Source organism: Xyrauchen texanus, chromosome 35 (assembly GCF_025860055.1).
Source record: "Xyrauchen texanus isolate HMW12.3.18 chromosome 35, RBS_HiC_50CHRs, whole genome shotgun sequence".
In the NCBI taxonomy this organism is placed as follows: Eukaryota; Metazoa; Chordata; class Actinopteri; order Cypriniformes; family Catostomidae; genus Xyrauchen; species Xyrauchen texanus.
The window spans coordinates 4,456,342-4,475,810 of NC_068310.1; the positions used below are offsets into that span (position 1 = coordinate 4,456,342).

General features: G+C 39.2%; 1 protein-coding gene across 1 annotated transcript; it reads right to left on the reverse strand.

Annotated features, from left to right (window-relative positions):
- Positions 1–396: 396 nt before the first annotated feature.
- LOC127628665 (E3 ubiquitin-protein ligase RNF114-like) lies at positions 397–19,257 on the reverse strand. Its single transcript, XM_052105449.1, has 6 exons — positions 19,091–19,257; positions 8,949–9,099; positions 8,754–8,860; positions 7,483–7,597; positions 5,129–5,236; positions 397–2,500 (listed from the first exon to the last, which is right to left on the reverse strand). Exons 1-6 carry the CDS (start codon positions 19,207–19,209, stop codon positions 2,435–2,437), a joined length of 666 nt encoding a protein of 221 aa, XP_051961409.1. The 5' UTR covers positions 19,210–19,257; the 3' UTR covers positions 397–2,434.
- Positions 19,258–19,469: the final 212 nt, after the last annotated feature.

A 19,469-nucleotide genomic window follows, 5' to 3' on the forward strand; every position in this document is an offset into this window, starting at 1 on the left:
TCAATATGACTTCAGTTGTTTAATCAAAGTTTTCTGAATACGATCACTTTGGATGAGAAATATGGCCTGTCTTTATGTCCTTTTTGGAGTTTGAAAATTGTGGATCCTATTGACTTGAATTATGCCACAAATGCTGTTGAGCTAACTTGAGGCTAACTTGTATCTAACTGGGAAAATTCCTTTTAAATTCCTTCTCCTTAGGAATTATAAGGCTGTAAAACTATTTTTTAAATCTTTATTTTTTAAAAGTGATGAACCGGGCATCTTAATTAAAAGGTGAATAAGGTTTCTGGGCAAGCGATCAGAGCCGTCTCTAATACTGTAACCGCTGTAGTGTGCAGTTTGTCCTCCTCTCCATTTAGTCATCCATCTGAGAGGTAGGTGTTGTTTCTGGCCCAACATATCGAACACACCGGTATAAATCACTCACAGTGATTTCAGGGTCCAGTGTTTAAATAATTAAAGAGCTTTAATTTATCAGGATTTAGCACCTTCAGACATGAGAGCTGACAGTCTCTGGGGGAGAGGAAACGAACAACAGTAATGGAGTTAGAGCGGAGGCGAGGCAGAGATTCACACTGTAACCTAATTGAATTGAATGCCCATGCATTAAAAATGGCTTAGATTTGGTGGGGGAAAATGCCTTTCACATACAGCATACAACCTTATTAACCTTAAAAGCAGTCACACAATACAGTACTTTTTTTTTTTTTTTTTAAGAAGGGGGTTATTTAGCATCCACAAGCAATTTTCACCAGCAACCTATATAGGCCAATAAATCAGTGTCATTAAGCACAAAAACACATTAATTAAACAGGCTCCGGATATGGTATTCATAACATACGTACCTCAGTTTATCCTCAAACTTTGGGCATTCTAAACCCCAAAATAACTTTGTTCAACACAGAGCAGCTTATTAAACGTCTGCCAACTACAGGCATTGTTTATGACAAAAGTATTATGATACTGTTAGTATGCCTTCTACTTACACATTAAACCACCACGAAAATAAAATAGAGCATTAGAGTGCAAATGCCTATTATTAGCTAAATTATGCTGCATTAAAGGGAAATTTCAGAACATTTCTGGGGGTGATTAATAAATAAAGTATTCTATCAGGATCTGTTTTTCTGGTTACGTTTTGGCCTAGCAAAGTACGTATGAACTTGCCAGCATCTACATCTAAACTGATAAGTGCACTGAGAAGAGAAAGATAACAGACAGTAAGGTGGACTAATGATACAATTGTGCCCCCTGCTGTTATGAACACAAACTCATTCCAGTATGTTGCTCATTGGTTGCTCACAAAATAAGACTAAACAAGCCTATAGAAAGAAAAGAAAAAAAAGTGTATTCTTACTAGCTCAGGATCAAACTGACCAATCGAAATGATGAAAATTTCAGAATAAACTCACTTTATAAGTGTTTAATATAGTTGATTATTATTAAATATAACATGGTCCATAAATCTTTATAAATCTACACTACCGGTCAAAAGTTTTGAAACACTTGACTGACATGTATCTCATGATCTTAAAAATCTTTTGATCTGAAGGCATATGTTTAAATGTTTGAAATTAATTTTGTAGACAAAAATATAATTGTGCCACCATATTAATTTATTTCATAAACTAAATTAAACTAAAATGTAATTAAACAGTTTTTGAAATGGATAACTTGGACCAAGTAATAAAGAAAAGCAGGCAACAAGTGTCCAATATAGATGGGAACTCTATGTTCTGTTTAAAAAGATCATAGATCAAGAAGTTGGTTGAGAAAATGTCAAGAGTACATCTTGACATACGTCTGCAAATTCTAGGCAAAAGGTGTTTCAAAACTTTTGGTAGTGTATATTAGAATGGCAGACACCTTTCTGCTCAGAATGTGTATGGAAATATGTGATACATGAATGTATGAGATATATGGCTGAGAGTGTTATAATTAAACTGACACTTCACAGAGTTTGGCAGATTCATAATCAGCAATATTCAGCCAAGAGGTTTTAGAGTAACCAACGAATGTTCATCGTGTCCACTACATGATATATGAAATATGAATAAATTGATTTTAATAATGTAGCATAAAAAGCCCTGAATTTGTTTAATCATAAACATTGATTTTTGGTTGTGTTTGCTAAATGTTTCACCCAAAAATGAAAATTCGGACCCTCATGTTGTTCCGAACCAGTACGCTGCTTTTTGAGAGCACAAAGGAGAAATCTCTGAACAATATTTATGCAAGCCGTGCCATTTAACAATAAAGATTCTTGAAAGTTTCTACTTTCTTGCTCTACAAAAACAACAACAACATATGGGTTCAGAACGACATGAGGTTGATCAAATAATAACAGAATTTCCATGGTTCTCTTTACTGGGTTTCATTTTATGGTGAACTATTCCTTTAATTTTAGCAGGAGGTTCATGTGTCCCTCACATCAGTTATCCATGAGAGAGCGCTGCAGAGCTTCCTGGATCATGGCTTGCTCATCGGTGGCGTAATCCTGGGAAAATAAAAACGGGATTTCAAAAAGCAGAAAGGACCCCTGATAGACATGCATAAGGTTTGGTAATAAGAAATGCAAGGAGTAGCTTAACACCTGATGAACAGGGGTATATGTGAAATGATAAGCCCAAAGTATACTTCGGTCAGGACACATAACACAGCTTTTGCCATTAGCAGAGTGCCCAAGCACTGAACATACGTGGCCTGATTTTTGTAACCAGGCATACTATGAATGCACCTGGAATTATTTGCAATACTTAGTGGGTCAACACTCAACGTTGAGCCATTGCTGTCATGGAGAAGCACTAGAAGATGTAATCAGAGCTAAATAACAGGTGACAAAAGTGGAAACAATGTCTGTGTCTCGTGTGGAGGACGCATTTGTCGGCCGCATACGTCATCAAGGCTGTCTCGTTTCAGAAAAGCAAGTAGGACATTTCGAACGCAGCCTTCGAATGTGACCTTCTTTCACAGGAATTTGGAGGATGAATGAGGTGTATCCGTCGTGGGCACTAACAAACTCATATACACTCACCTAAAGGATTATTAGGAACACCTGTTCAATTTCTCATTAATGCAATTATCTAATCAACCAATCACATGGCAGTTGCTTCAATGCATTTAGGGGTGTGGTCCTGGTCAAGACAATCTCCTGAACTCCAAACTGAATGTCAGAATGGGAAAGAAAGGTGATTTAAGCAATTTTGAGCATGGCATGGTTGTTGGTGCCAGACGGGCCGGTCTGAGTATTTCACAATCTGCTCAGTTACTATGATTTTCACGCACAACCATTTCTAGGGTTTACAAAGAATGGTGTGAAAAGGAAAAACATCCAGTATGCGGCAGTCCTGTGGGCTGAAAATGCCTTGTTGATGCTAGAGGTCAGAGGAGAATGGGCCGACTGATTCAAGCTGATAGAAGAGCAACTTTGCCTGAAATAACCACTCGCTACAACCGAGGTATGCAGCAAAGCATTTGTGAAGCCACAACACGCACAACCTTGAGGCGGATGGGCTACAACAGCAGAAGACCCCACCGGTACCACTCATCTCCACTACAAATAGGAAAAAGAGGCTACAATTTGCAAGAGCTCACCAAAATTGGACAGTTGAAGACTGGAATATTGTTGCCTGGTCTGATGAGTCTCGATTTCTGTTGAGACATTCAGATGGTAGAGTCAGAATTTGGTGTAAACAGAATGAGAACATGGATCCATCATGCCTTGTTACCACTGTGCAGGCTGGTGGTGGTGATGTAATGGTGTGGGGGATGTTTTCTTGGCACACTTTAGGCCCCTTAGTGCCAATTGGGCATCGTTTAAATGCCACGGCCTACCTGAGGATTGTTTCGGACCATGTCCATCCCTTTATGGCCACCATGTACCCATCCTCTGATGGCTACTTCCAGCAGGATAATGCACCGTGTCACAAAGCTTGAATCATTTCAAATTGGTTTCTTGAACATGACAATGAGTTCACTGTACTAAAATGGCCCCCACAGTCACCAGATCTCAACCCAATAGAGCATCTTTGGGATGTGGTGGAATGGGAGCTTTGTGCCCTGGATGTGCATCCCACAAATCTCCATCAACTGCAAGATGCTATCCTATCAATATGGGCCAACACTTCTAAAGAATGCTTTCAGCACCTTGTTGAATCAATGCCACATAGAATTAAGGCAGTTCTGAAGGCGAAAGGGGGTCAAACACAGTATTAGTATGGTGTTCCTAATAATCCTTTAGGTGAGTGTATAATTAAAATAAAGTATTATTCTAAAAGTACACCTGTAAAATCTATTTTCTATCATAACTCACCTAAAATTGACCTCATACATTCCCTTCCAGAGGGACTTTGTCCCCTTCTCACTCAAAGCGATCACGCTTGTTAAAGAGTGGCATGCTGTCATAGCAACCATGTTACATTCCGTTTCTGTTTGTCCTTTGTAGGCCGTCTTGGTTAAAGGAGGACACTTGGTATACTGCAGCCTTTCAAAAGGATTTATCCTACCTAGCACGCAACCCGAAACAAGACACAGCTAACGTGTGCGTGAGGAGGTCAGGAGATACCTGCAAGAGTATAACTCGAGTCAGAAGAACTATAAAGACATCTTAATGGGTGTAAACTCCAGAAGAGATTTAGTCCAGTATTTTAGAACAGTGGCAGTGGCATGTGCATGAAAAATACTTTGACGCTCTTTTGAGCGTTGGCGTCAAATAAGAAGTATACTTTGGGCTTAATGCATCGATAAATAATTCAACTGTACTTGTCTCACACAAAAATTAACCTATTTTAATAACCTTTAGAAGTAATGATGGTTTGACATTGAATATTGGTACTGCACTGAGCAGAGGTGGAAATATGAGTATTAGACTCGGACTTGAGTCACAAAAGACTTGATTTGGAACAACAGTCTTTATGTCTACAAGAAGAAATATGTTCTTGGAATATGGCAACACTTGTCGCTTTTGTACATCTGGAAAATTTACGCAAGATAGCAGATATGTTATATTTACCAAAAAAAAGGCAATCCAGCAATTTTACTGCAATTTAGCAGGTTTCATGTGTGGGCATTTTCTTTCAACACTGGAAAACTTCTTTTAAAACTGGAAATGTTTCAACCTACTTACAACAAAAGTATCGTAAGAAAAAGCATGTCTTATTTTGAGGTGCTGAAAGAAGTCGGCGCTCATGTAATTCGGGTCACCCCAGGGCATGGAGGCACAGATTGGACACACCTGCGGGAGTGGAGAGGTGCCGTTACGCTGAGATTGCAATATAATATGATTTAAAACCTAACTTATAACTTGGAACATATTGTGAGGTGAAATGGTCCCCACAATCAAGTCATTCAGAGAAACATGCAATACAATCCAGCCTGAAAGGCTTTATACACTGTCTTAAAACACACTTATTATGCGACTCTCTAGAACTCTCTCTAGACTCTGATTGGTCAGTTGTGGCATTCTGCAACTGTATAATTGACCATTGTCTATTAACCAATTGACCAATGTTTATTTATTAACTTTGTAAGTAGTCATGTAATATGTGGCTATTGTACAGACATCTTGTCGTTGTTGAAAAATGATGACATTAATCTAATAACAATTACGGTTTAAAATGAATACATCCTTTACTTCCCTAATCAATAAGTGCTGATGTTAATATAAAACCACAACTGCACTGAGTTAATTGAATATTCCGGCTTCAATGCAAGTTAATCTCAATCAACAGCATTTGTGGCTTAATGTTGATTACCGTAGAAAATATTTTTTTTATAATCTGGGTTACAGTGAGGCACTTACAATGAAAGTGAATGGGGCCAGACCATAAACGCTAAAATACACACCATTTCAAAGGTATAGCCACAAGACATAAACATTATACATGTTAAAATTATTTTAATGTGGTAAAACTTCTGTACTATTCGATTTTTGTGTGATAGTCTCTTAAGCAACGTGTCCATTGGTGCATGGTGAGCAAAGCTGGGCGAGGGTTTTCAATCCATTACAATGGGAATTTAGTGCCACTCCTTGAGAGCATCCAAATGAAGTTGAGAAATGCTCAACTTTGTTCAAATGAGGATCCAAAACCTGAAGCAGTGATGTCTGTCATAAGTGCTTCAACATCTGGAGATAATGCTGAAGTTTCTGCTGGATTCAGTGCTTTAATCACAAATAGGGCTGGGACAACGTCGATGCAAAAAATACGTCGACGCAAAATATGCGCGTCGATTCGTCGGACCCAAAAAAAAAGATGGCGGCGCCGGCGAGTACTAGCAACATGAGTGGCTCATCAGACTATCAGAAGTGCAAGGCGCACTCGTTCCTCTAAAGTATGGGAATTCTTTAATTTAAAAGGAAACAATTCCGTGATATGTCGTCTTTGCAAAATGGAGATGGCCTTCCATTCTAGCACCACGGCAATGCACCAGCACCCGGGAGCAGCTGCAGATGACAGAGCACCGTAAGTTTTTTTTCAACTCCCCACTTTGCACTCGATGTTGGAGTAGGCTATAATACGTTGTCGACACCTAAAGTTTTCGCTTATAGCTATTAATAATGCGCTTATAGCTATGAATGTCGTGAAAAATACATAGAGGACACTGACAACGCGCTGACTGACAGGACCAAGCAGGTAACATTTAATAAAGTCTCAAGTTTCAAATTTGGTCATTCAAAGAAAATTAAACCATAAATAGGCCTACTATTTTGTGGCTCTTTAATGTGTCGTGACAGATTGCCTCAGTTAAAGCTGCTCGTGAACCGATCATCTTTTCCTTGGTTAATTTATAGCATCAAATCGGCTAAACATGAATGTAGCCTACATCAGAAGGACTGTTGTTTTAACCGCGGAAAGATGTCAGTACAGTAGCCTACAATCCATTATTCAAATTCAAATCCACCGACGTTAATCTTCTCTCTCCTGACTACTTTGTCGGACAGAAATGGCGTATTATGATTGATTGATCAGATCGCCAGTCAATCAAACTCCCGGCAAATGTTTTTTTTTTTACATTTTATACACCCCCACCCCCGATGAAACCGGTATTACCGGTGTTGTCACAAGTCGATTAATCGAATCGAACTGAAAAAATGAATCGTTAGATTAATCGATGCATCGAAAAAATAAATCGCTAGATTAATCGTTTAAAAAATAATCGTTTATCCCAGCCCTAATCACAAATAGACTTCAAATGATGATTGCATGCATTTAATGTGGTAAAACTGTAACTGGGAAAGCAAAAGTGAGACTTCAAACAGACTTGACAAGTAAACCTCGAGAGACAAGTTGAAATGATTTCTGGTGAAAATCAATTATGCCACAAATGCTGTTGGCTGAGCTTAACCTGGAACATTTTTTAAATGTACAACCAAAATCAGATCATTTTGGGTGAACTATCCCTTCAATATACACAAAGACTTGCAGTGCTTTACAGTCATTGTTCAGTCCAGTTTATTGCTGAACGTAAGGAAGTCCTCACCACTAAACAGGGGTCGTGTGCATGTTTGGAGGTACAGTGTTCCACTAGACCGTCCTGGTCGAAGTTCTTCTGGTTACAGAAGGGACAGGTGAATGTGTAGCGGTTCGGCACTGAACTAAAAGAACAGAAGCAACAAGAAACAATTGAAAATCTATGATCTAATCCCTGCTATTTTAGGTTTAATGTGGTTAGAGGCAATGGTTATACAGTGCCCGAAAAAGTATTTGAACACTGAAGACACAAACATAGTGACATTTCATTTAAAAGAAAGATAGCACAAACGCAGTTTAAAAGCAAAACATTTCACAAAAAGACCTTTGGTTGGTTTAAATGATAAAACAATCAAAATACTCTTGACAATTATGACAACAAGTCTTAGGACTCTTTGTGTTTTTCAAATGTTGGAACATGCCCTTTGTTAATGTAATGAACAATACCTGAACTGCCATCATACATTTACTTAAAATCACCTTTGGAATAGTCAGTTAGAAGTAATTACAAAATAACTAAGAAACATCTAGCATCATTTGTTTGCAGATGCATTTGCTTAGATATCGTGTTGTCCAATGCACTGAAAACCTTATTAAGTTGACACTACTCAATTGATTCAACTCATACCCTCAACTGAATTGAGTAATGGTGTCTCCAAATCTGTCAAATTAAGTTAACTTAGTGTTCATTTAGAAAGAACTTGACTATTTAAGTTAAAGTAACTAGAGGCAAGTAGAATTAACTCAGAATTGCAATTTAAATGTTGTTGTTTTTACTTAATACATTTAATTAATTAATTTTAATTAATAAAACAGCTTAATAATGAAGATTATAACCGATTCTAGGTCAATTATTAAACACACTTCATTGTCCACAGAATAAACCTGCACTTCAGTTACACATGCACAAGCAGAAATGAGATAGTGAACAGGGTCAAACTTGATCAAAGTGGACACAGCTGAACCTCTATGAATTCTTAATAACAACTATTTAAATCCCACACTATGTTCCCTTTGACCAAGGAAACATAGTTAAATAATTCAAGTGCAAGGCATTATGGGTATTCCCCACAGCCTAAATTTTGTACTCAATTAGTTTGAAGTCTATGGATTTAAAAAAAAATGAGCCCAAAACTTGACATTTCAAGCTATACTTAATTAAGACAACATGATGTTTCCAGTAATGACAACATTAGGGTTTACAGTGTACAAAGACATTTAGATATTTTAAAGAGTGATGCTTTCTAGGGCAGCTGAACTGGATGTGTACAGTTACATCACCTGATAATAGAAGGTTGCTTCTGGGAAATGGACTTCATACCCTCCTTGAAATAGTCTTGATACTTGGAGCAGGTCCCTGTGTGATGCCTCATCTGGGACAAAGCAAACTGCCAAAGGGTAGTGGATGAATATGTTTTTTTCAGTTAGGAGGGCTATCAACAGTATAAAACATTAGTTACATATCATGCCACTCACATTATTTCCACAGCCTCTGCATTTTCCAGTGGATTTGTCAATCAAGTTCTCCAAATGATCTGCTTTAGTCCACTCAAGCACATCAGACCTGCAGACTGCACACACTGGTTTCTGAGGTCGCAAGCATTCCTGAAGGCAACTATGGCAGAATCTGACCAGAAGAGAGGGAGGCATTTTAATTTTGTCAGCATAAAAGGTTTTCCGAGATCAAGAGCACCGGGTCTTAATGTTGTATGGTTGATTCTGCTTGACACACAATGTGTAAAAATTACTTTTACAATGAATAGTTTAAGCCAACTGTTAGTAGGTATTATTATAGACATTTATATTTATAGACTTTAAAAAACAAATAAAATCCACTATTTATTTATTTTTTTGACCTTACCCCAGTGTTCCCACAATATTTCTGTTTTCACAGCCCTGTTGAGCCATATATATTTAATAAAAATGAATGCAGTACAACAGTTGAAAATATCTTTTAAAATACACATTGTTATTTGAACAAATTGACAGTTATGATACTTATAGTGTGTTCACATTATGTCAGAATTACTGTAATTCCAACAAGTAAATAGCATTTGTGTCTTCATAGAAGTAAAAAAAAACTAATATGGCTGCAGCCTCAACAGATACAAGCAATTTTTACAAATTTACTCTGTTTGACATTTTGTTGATATTATGACATTTTTTTCTTTTTCTTTTTTTTTTTTCTCTCCCCTATTTCATAGAGGATATTGTTTAGTATTGGTTAATACTTGGATGGACTTGGATGGAAAACCAGGGTCCAGGTTGTTTGTCTCTGTTTTTCTTTGTACTTGCAAAATAAAAAAAATAATAAAAAAATAAAAAGATATTATGACATTGTGTAGTATTATACATGTAGAAGAATTGAAACTACATGATTTGAATCTAGGACAAACCCAACCTTTGCAATCCTGGAATTCTTCACCATCATAAATTAAATGGCCCAGGCATCAACATTGCTCAGAAAGGCCCCTCATTACGACCTTCTAAACTTCCACACAGAGTTAAAGCGGACTTCTCTTTGAAAGTTTTCCAAAAGACCATCAGATTTGCAAGACTCGTATACGAACACATTTCATCTTAATCCAGGAACATTCTACACAAAGTCACAGTACTTTACCGATTTAACCTTGTAAAATGTACAGAATGCATTTAAATCCACGATTTATACAATACCTAGGCTTGCTAGGTAATTCTGACAATTGTTTGAACTGGGGTAACTTGTATAACAAATTAATGATTATTGCCTGATGTACCTCTTTAAAATGTGTACAATGTTTTATCCATGTTGTATAATCAAGGAATTTTCATGTTTTGTTACCTACACGAACAATATTAAATGAAAGAATGTCATGTTTAGTATGCAAATGCTCACTTGGTTACATGTAGGAAGCTGATGACAACGAATATCATGTCTCTTGTACTATTCTCAAGATATAAAAGTTAATGATTAAATATGCACTATTTTGAGCAGGAATTTTGTAAAAGAATATGAAACAAAGGACCATAAATCAACTGTCAGAAAAGACCATGTGACTCTGAAAAGTCACGTCTGATGGCGCAGGACATCTTTGGGAATGCTGCCAGTCTCTTCTCTTTTCATCTTCCCTCTCTACTTGTCTCTCCTGCTCCACTGACTGCACAGACTTCGCTCTGACTCGTCCCTCGTGGTCTTCTCTGGATCTCATCGGAACCAGATCCATGCCATGTGAGGTCCAAGGAAGCTCTGGACTCAAAGTCCCGAGGAAGCCTCTCACTCTTTATGGTCCATGAGAATGCCTCGCTTCAAAGCCAACCTTATCATTCATACAGACAATCTTACAGAGGTCCAAAACATAGACGTAGCGAACTTTCAACCAAGAGCCAAGAACCAAGCAACACAAAGAAAGCAAGGATACACCAACAGTACAGTCAGAACAAACAATTAATTTTCTCATGAACTGGACTACAGTGGTCGAACTGTTTTTGCGTGCAGAGAACCCGGCTTTATAGGAGAACACCTTTATGGAGTCCTCACTGCTGGGTGAAGTCCTCAAGACCCTCACTAGCATCCAGTAAAACCAGCACCAGGCCCTCATGGAGGTACATTTGGAGCAGCTTCCAACTCTTGCTCCAGGCACAAGCGGAGGACCGGCAGGTGCTCCAGAGCCTGATCGTCAGGGAGGGGGCTGGTGCTGCGACCTCCCTGGAGCCTACCCCACCGGAGGCTCTAATGAAGATAGGTTCAAACGATGATCCGGAAGCATTCCTCGACCTGTTCAAGAAAACCGCAGAGGTTTGGAGGTGGTCTCCCGCTCAGTGGGTGGCCCACCTGTTGCCCCTACTCTCTGGGGAGGCGCAGCTAGCGATGCAGCAACTTCCTGCCACCAGCCTCCTTGATTACAGCCACCTGAAGGCCATCCAGCAACGGGTCGGTCGGACCCCGGAGCAGACTCGGCAGCATTTCTGGTCTCTGAGCTACCCGTTTGCTTTTGCGCAGCAGCTCCGTGATGCCTGATGGAAATGGTTGCTGGTGGGGGGAACACAAGGCGTCGTGGAAGTCGTTGATCTGGTGGTGCTGGAACAGTTCGTCTCCCAACTTCCAGTGCCACCACCCAGCATCGTTGGAGGAGGTTGTTCAGTTGGCAGAGGACTACATGGTGGCATTTCCAGGAGGCAGCGAAGCAGTGTATTCTCCCTCTTTTCTCTCTCCACCCCGTGTCTCATGTCCCCCTCAGCCCTGCCCAGTCCCGGCTCCTCTGAGGTGAGGAGGAGACCCGCCTAAACCCCAACATCCTTCCTTTCATCTTTCCCTCCTACTCCCCCCGCCTCCATCCGCTATACCCCCCCAAGGTTGGCGAGACCGCCCCATGAATGCGGAAGGAAGACCGGGGCCAGTCTGTTGAAGCTGCGGGGAAACCGGACATAGTCAGGAGCAGTGTCCAGTGATGGAGGTGGGGACACTGGTCCGGATCCCAGACACTCCACAGGCTGCCCCCGATCGGGCAGGGGCATATTGGATAATGGTAAGAATAAAAGGGGGATACACATCAAGCTTTGGTGGATACAGGTTGTTCTCAAACCTCGATCCACCAACGTTTGGTGCAAGGTGGGGCATTGGATAAGAATAAACAGGTGAAGGTGAGGTGTGTGCATGGTGACATTCACAAGTATCCAGTGGTTACCACTGATATACGATTCATAAGAGTCGAGGCTGCGGTTAATTCCTGCCTCACCAATCCACAAATTTTGGGAACCAATTGGCCAGGCTTTAAAAATCTATTGGGGGTAATGTGTGTGGATTGGTCCTGCATAGTAGTGTCACGGTGTGTGACTGGTGACGATGGCTGGAGAGGCGGTGCCAGGACCATCAACGTTGGCTCCACATCAGATGAGGAAATTCCTGTTTTCGGGGGCTTCCCTGAGGGGGATATCCCTATGGAGCAGTCGCGTGACGAATCCCTCAAGCACGCCTTTGACCAAACGAAAGTAATTGATGGTCAACAGCTCCAGCCTAATGTTGTGCTCACATACCCATACTTATCTATTATCAAGGAGCAGTTGTATCGAGTGACTCAGGACACTCAAACCAAAGAGAATACAACTCAGCTTTAGTACCAAACCGCCGTCGGGAAACACTCTTCCAGGTGGCTCACTATATCCCAATGGCAGGCCACTTAGGTCACGAAAAGACTTCGAACTGGATTGTAGGGCTCTACATTTAGGAGTGAGTTTGGTTATTAGCAATAATTAACAATTATCATAGATAATTATAAATTATTAAAATCAATAGAACACCAATTAGAACCAATGTTAGCTTTTTAATCCTTTAAATCAACAATCATCAAAGACAAACATCAATTATAAAATTTATTAGAATATTAATGATTATCAAAGATAATCATTAAAATTAATGGAACATTGATTAGAATTAACAATAGCTTATTGATCCTTCAAATTCACCAATCATCAAAGATAATTGCCAATTATCAAAATCAATAGAACATTAATAAGGATTAATATCACCAGGGCAACACCCTGGAATCAGGGACTAATAACCAGACAGTATAACAGTCTAAATTTTAGATAGTTCCCTTAGGAAAATCGATGTCCATAGAACATGAACATTCAAAATGAAAACGAATCAGAGCACTGGCATCCCCTGCCAGCCTTTGACACAGGTGTATGCAAAACAAACCAAAACACTTCTCTTTGAAATATAACAAAGTTTATTGATGCAGTAATATAAATTAATAATAATACAATGCTGTCAATACACTTCTGACTTACAACTACAAACTAAACAGTGACATGATTAGATATGGTAACCAAAATAAGCCTATAACACATGAGGAAGGTGTGTGTGTGTGTGTGTGTGTGTGTGTGTGTGAGAAAGGAGTGATATGCACAAAATGGTTGACATGACATCATGGAGAGTATGTCAAGTTTCCTGCCAGAGAATATGGCCACGAATGTGGGCGGAAGAAGCCGGTTAATGACGTCTGCCCGTTTACCGCGTGTCTCCGCTTCTACGATAACTTGGGGACAAAGCTGAGCTTTATCACCAAGTTATCTACTAGCCAAATGTTTGTGAGGGGTCGCTCGTGTATGTGCAATTAGTATTATAAAGTGGCGACATCAAAGCCGGTTTCGCGATCGTGGGATAGAAGGTAGCTGTTAGTTTATCACTCAGAGATGCGGTGAACGGCTCGTAATCGCCTTTGATCCTTTAATGGATAAAATCTGTGTTCCGGTCTCAGCCGCAAAAGGCGTAAATACACAATTCCAATTTGGTTGGATTACAAAACAGCAAATCTAATTTGTATTAGCAGTATGTTACATTAATACCTTGAGTATTATTAGCAACAACGAGCGGACTCTGCATTTCGTAAACTGTACAAGAAATAACATTGATAAACACAAATAACACACTATATCATTCTATCTAGGGCTGGGCGATAAAACGATATCGATATACATCACTATAAAGAAAATCCACAATAAGCTTTTGAGGAATTTTCTATATTAAATGTGTGTCGCTAAAACACAAGCAGTTCGGCTTTCTCAGGCTGCGTTTCCACTGGGGCGGATGAAATCTGCTCAAAGGCGCTCACAGCGCTAGGAGAGAGCTTGCTTCGCACCGCTGCCAATCCTACGATCCACCTTGCGAGCATGACGCTCGGCTTTCATAGAAATGAATTGAAAACGCTCTCAGCTTCACTCACAACGCGCCAGTGGTAACGTCGGGTCAGACTGGATGAACTTGCTAATGCTAGCTCTCTTGCTAACAATTAGGTTACGTCGTACACCGGATTGATTCCATCCACACCGCAAGACTTAATGACAACTCTCTCAACGTCTCTAGTGAAGAGCGCGACAGAACAACAGTGATGTGGACAACAGCTCTGATCTTTCGGTGTAGTAATCTTGAATATTGTTCTCTAGCACCAAACATGCATTGTTTATGCCCTGTCCAGCTCCACACGCATTGTCTCTTTTCCCTGCATGTGTGTAGACATGAAGCGATGCATGAGTTAACCATTAATAATAAACAAATTGATTTCTGTTCTAATTTTGTGAAAATTAATTAGATGTCTGGAATGGGTAAGAAAAGACTAAAATTACTAGTTGGTAGACTAGTCTTTCACATTAAATGTTTTTTTATTTCTTTAAATTTTCTCTTGGGACACACCTGAACCCACATTTAGCATCATTGCACAGTCACAAGGGCTTCTATGCCCCATACTTGGGTATCTCAATCAAAAGATATATAAAAAATATTTCATTTTAATGTAAAAATATTCCAATAAATACTGGACTGCTGTCACTATGCTTCAGAACAAACAGATGATCTTTTAGCATTCATTTTCAATTGATAAACGGTAAAAGATGGTCAAACTGGTAAAATATCCCGCACACCCCACTGCTCTGGCCGTCTCTGGACCCCCTGTGCAGTAGAGACTATTTTGACTGTTTAAAATTAATTTTTTCTTCTTTTCTTCCGTCAACTTTGAAATAAAAAAAGTGCAATGTGTAAATTTATATCGTGATAAATATCGATATCGAACAATATGAAAAAGATTATCGTGATAACAATTTTGGCCATATCGCCAAGCCCCAATTCTACCTCTGCCCAGACGTTAACTTCTTACTTGGATCGCGTGAGGATGCAGGTAGAATGTGTCCTCATCCGTCCTTTAACTCCAACTCGGTTCCTCGAGGAGCGGGTGGTGATGATGGGAGGCCGTTTCCTCACTCTGTCAACGGATGGTATGGCTCCCAAAGAAATGTGCAATTGGGCGGGTGGAAGTTAGGTATCTGGGGTTCCACTTGGGTCACAGCCAGGTGCCTCCACAGGTTAACAAAACCACAGCGATAGCAGCCTGCCCGGTGCCCAAGACCAAAAAGGAGGTGCCTAGCTACTCTGATGTCACCAGCCTGCTGACTGACCTTACTAAATAGGGGGCTACTGATCTTGTCCAGTGGACAGAGTCATGCCAACAGGTCTTCCTTAAGGTAAAGACTGCACTGTGTCGTGGGCTGCTTTTGCATGCACCTGATTTCTCTCTCCCCTTAATTTTGCAAACTGATTCATCTGTCAGAGAGACGAGAGAGTGACCTACAAGCACAAACAGCCACGAGTGCTTTCCTTTGTTTATTGCTCATTTTGTTCCGACAGTTACCGTTGATTGTGTGTGTGTGTGTGAAGCTCAAAATTAAATGACTGACCATGAACCTTCGCTGTCTCCTGACTCAAAGGAATCAGATCTCTTTTTTGTTCAATTTAGTTGGAAGATATCAGTCCGCTTTTCATTCACACAGCTATTTTTTGGAGCCCATAATAATAATAATGAAAAATCTCAATCGTGCACCTTTAACTTTTAAACCCTGATGCTTTTATTTTGACATTCTGAACTCTCCAGGAAGTCTTGTATGTGTCTGTTTGTAGGCAAGGTCACAGTTAGCTTCTTATTCAAATTCTGGTAAAAATGCAGCTCCGGTGCTGTTCTAAATGCATATTATAAGTGAACCGTACTATTGAGCATCTACATCTGAGATGTTATTCGTGAGTAGCGCTCAAACATTGTACACCACGTGAAGGCTAAACATTGCGAGTGTGTGTTTAGCTGCACGTGCATTATATATATTTACTTATAAAACACAGCCTTTTGTGATTCACAGAGCTATTGCACGTCTTCAAGTGGTTTTGAATAAAATGCATGAAATGGTAAATGGTCTGCAATTATATAGCACCTTTTTAACCTTTACGGTATTCAAAGCGCGTTACACTGTGACTTATTCACCCATTCACACACACATTCATAAACCTACATGCAAGGCGCTAGCCTGCCATTGGGAGCAACTTGGGGTTCAGTGTCTTGCCCAAGGACACTTCGGCATGTGGGGCTGGATTCGAACCACCAACCCTGCGATTAGTAGCCGACCCGCTCTACCAACTGAGCCACGTTTAAAAACGTCAGTATCGGAGCGATCCTGATGCAGGTAACGGTTCAGACCATCCCTACTTGAGGACATGGCTCATAATGTCAAATTAAACTGAAAATGGTCAACACGGTTACCTTTCTAAAGGCATAATTATATCCCAACTAGGGGTGTAAACAAATATCATATCGTATTAGGGCTGGGACAACGTGTCAATGACGTCGACGCAAAAAATACGTTGACGCAAAATATGCGCGTCGATTCATCAGACCCAAAACAAAGATGGCGGCGCCGGAGAGTAGTAGCAACATGAGTGGCTCCTCAGACTATCAGAAGTGCAAGGCGGCACGCACTCGTTCCTCTAAAGTATGGGAATTCTTTAATTTAAAAGGAAACAATTCCGTGATATGTCGCAAAATGGAGATGGCCTTCCATTCTAGCACCACGGCAATGCACCAGCACCTTAAGAGGCGCCACCCGGCACACACGCGCACACACACAGTATTCTTAAGGTGAAAGGAAAGTGTCAGAGTGTAAGTTGTTATTTGCATGTGAGTGAAGATGCTTTTTTTCAGTAAGCTATTTTTATTATTTATTTTTTGTTGGAAAAGCACTTTCTGTATTAGATTAAATCCCCAAGTTTACAATAGTTACTGTATTCTTTCAATAGCTCTAAGAAAGGGTGGCTGGGTGACCTTTTTATTTTTTTATTTAATGCTAGACATCAGAATGCATTATTTTGCTCTTGTACACTTTTACTTGAATTTTATTTTTGAATTTTGAGTTTATGAAAAAGGTGAGTGGCAGAGTGTATTACTATGTTGTCGTTATTTTTATGTGAATGAAGAATTAAAAGATGCACTTTTTTCAGTAAGCTAGGCCTATGTGTTTTCAAGGCTTCAAGGTTTTATTGAATGTTACCTCTGACTAAGAATGCATTAAATTCACACTTGTATAATCTTTTAATTTGGAATTTTAAGAGCAATAAACATATATTGCAATGTTAAAGAATTCATGTTTTCATGCAGATATGTAAATCAACATGTATAAATTGCTATTAGTCAATTAATGGGGAGATAATCGAAATCGAATCGGACTGAAAAAATTAATCGTTAGATTAATCGATGCAACGGAAAATTAATCGCTAGATTAATCGTTTAAAAAATAATCGTTTATCCCAGCCCTATAAAGTATCCTATTGTACAATACAATGCTCAATACACAATACCATATTGTAAGATACATAAACACATTATAATGTAATTCAAATCAAACAGCGTAATATTGAGAGCTACGAAACAGTCTCCTCCCCGGAAACATTCGCAGGAAACAAGAACAACACACTTCTAGTAAAAGTAGGGCTGGGAAATATGGCAAAAAAAAAAAATCTCTATTTGTTTTTTTTTTTCCAAACTTAAGGACAATTTATGGTTCTCAATTAGATTTTCCTACATTTAAGGTATTTTTCAAAAAAGTTATTCAACACGATTCAAATAACATGTTCCTTATTAGAATGCAACCTGGTTAGAAAAATCTAGGTTTTTTTATTATAGAAAACAAAGGTGTGTAACAGAATGTTGTCAACAGCGTAAAATGAATTCAAATCCAATTCAGTTAAAATAACACTGATCTTCAGAAATAATAGTATAAAATAAGAAAACTACAAAATACCTCAAAGCCAATTTAGGTATTATTTCTATCTAAATCAAGTCCATCAAGAAAGTTGTCGAGAAATCAATATCTACAATGGTCTAGAATAATCTAGAAAGCATTTTTAGTATATCAATCAATTTGTATGTATAACCATAAACATCTGCAGACAGTGTCCAGATATCAGAAACATTTCAGTGTAGTTGAAAACACAAGCAAAATGCTCAGTTTGAAATAATGATGTCACAGTGTTGTGAGCATGTGGCACCCTCTAGCGGTACACGCTTAGAGAGCAGCAAAATTAAATCATATCGCTGTTTGTCAAAATGATCGTTCTGCTTCCTATGTGGCTATAACCTTATCAATGTGTGTGTGTGTGTGTATGGGTAGCCTTGTAGAAACTTTTGGAAATGTGATATGTCCTGCTGCTCCTGCAAATCTCAAAACTATTTTTTTTTAAAAGCATTTAATTAATTATTTTATTGTTATTGTTATTATTATTATTATTATTATTATTATCATAATTAATTTAGATGCAACATGGACTATTTGTACTTCAAAATGTATTTTGTCACACAGCAGGATAATTTAAAGTGAAGTAGAGATGGGAAAGGTTATTAAAATAGTAAACAACTTGAAATGAAAAGAACTGGTGACCAGTTTAGGACCTGAGATTGACGCTTTCAGTTACACATCCATATCAATTTAAACCTCAAATCTGGTACACTGTTGATTTAAAAAGTACACTGACACATTATGCATCAACTATCCTTATATCACAAGCTATAAAGAATAGTGGATGTAAGATTGTTTGAGCACAGCATACTAACTGTGCACTACATTTCCCAAGAGTCCACACTGCAAAGTTTTCTACACGATAATAACATCTGAGAGCAACATATTTATTTCAATAATTCTGAAACATTATTCGACACAAACATAGTAAGATTTAATGACATGACATGCAAGCGTGATATCTGTTACACTAATCAGCATGTCAATGGAGGAGTTACTGCTAGAAGTCACCAGATCAGAAAGATACTCACGTATGTCCGCACTGTGTGGTCATCGGACGGTTAAATATCTCCAGACACACGGGACACACAAACTGCCCCTCTCCAGCCTCGCTTGAATCTGTTTGATGGCTTTCTTTGAGCATTGCCATGTCTGCTGTTCGTGTTCCGTGTTCTTGAACTCCAGTGACACTGCAACACTGAAGCGGATGGGAGGAGCGATAACTCAGCTGATCTCACAACAGTCACACAAATCACACGCACGAGCGATTACAGTATTATTGCAGCCTTACCTGACTGAACCATGGAGGACATTACGACAAGAAGGCATTCAAAACAAACGAATGAGGGCAGACATATCTCCACCTTACATCAGTGTTGTCTTTTAAAGTAGTGTTTTGGTCGCGTTCAG

Bases quoted from the DNA above. Each gene is read 5' to 3' on its own strand.
- LOC127628665 (XM_052105449.1), bottom strand. From the start codon at position 19,209: ATGGCAATGCTCAAAGAAAGCCATCAAACAGATTCAAGCGAGGCTGGA. The intron at 9,100-19,090 runs GTGAGTATCTTT...TCTTCTGGTCAG, and splicing joins ACCACACAGTGCGGACATAC to ATTCTGCCATAGTTGCCTTC. The intron at 8,861-8,948 runs GTGAGTGGCATG...ACCCTTTGGCAG, and splicing joins GCAGAGGCTGTGGAAATAAT to TTTGCTTTGTCCCAGATGAG.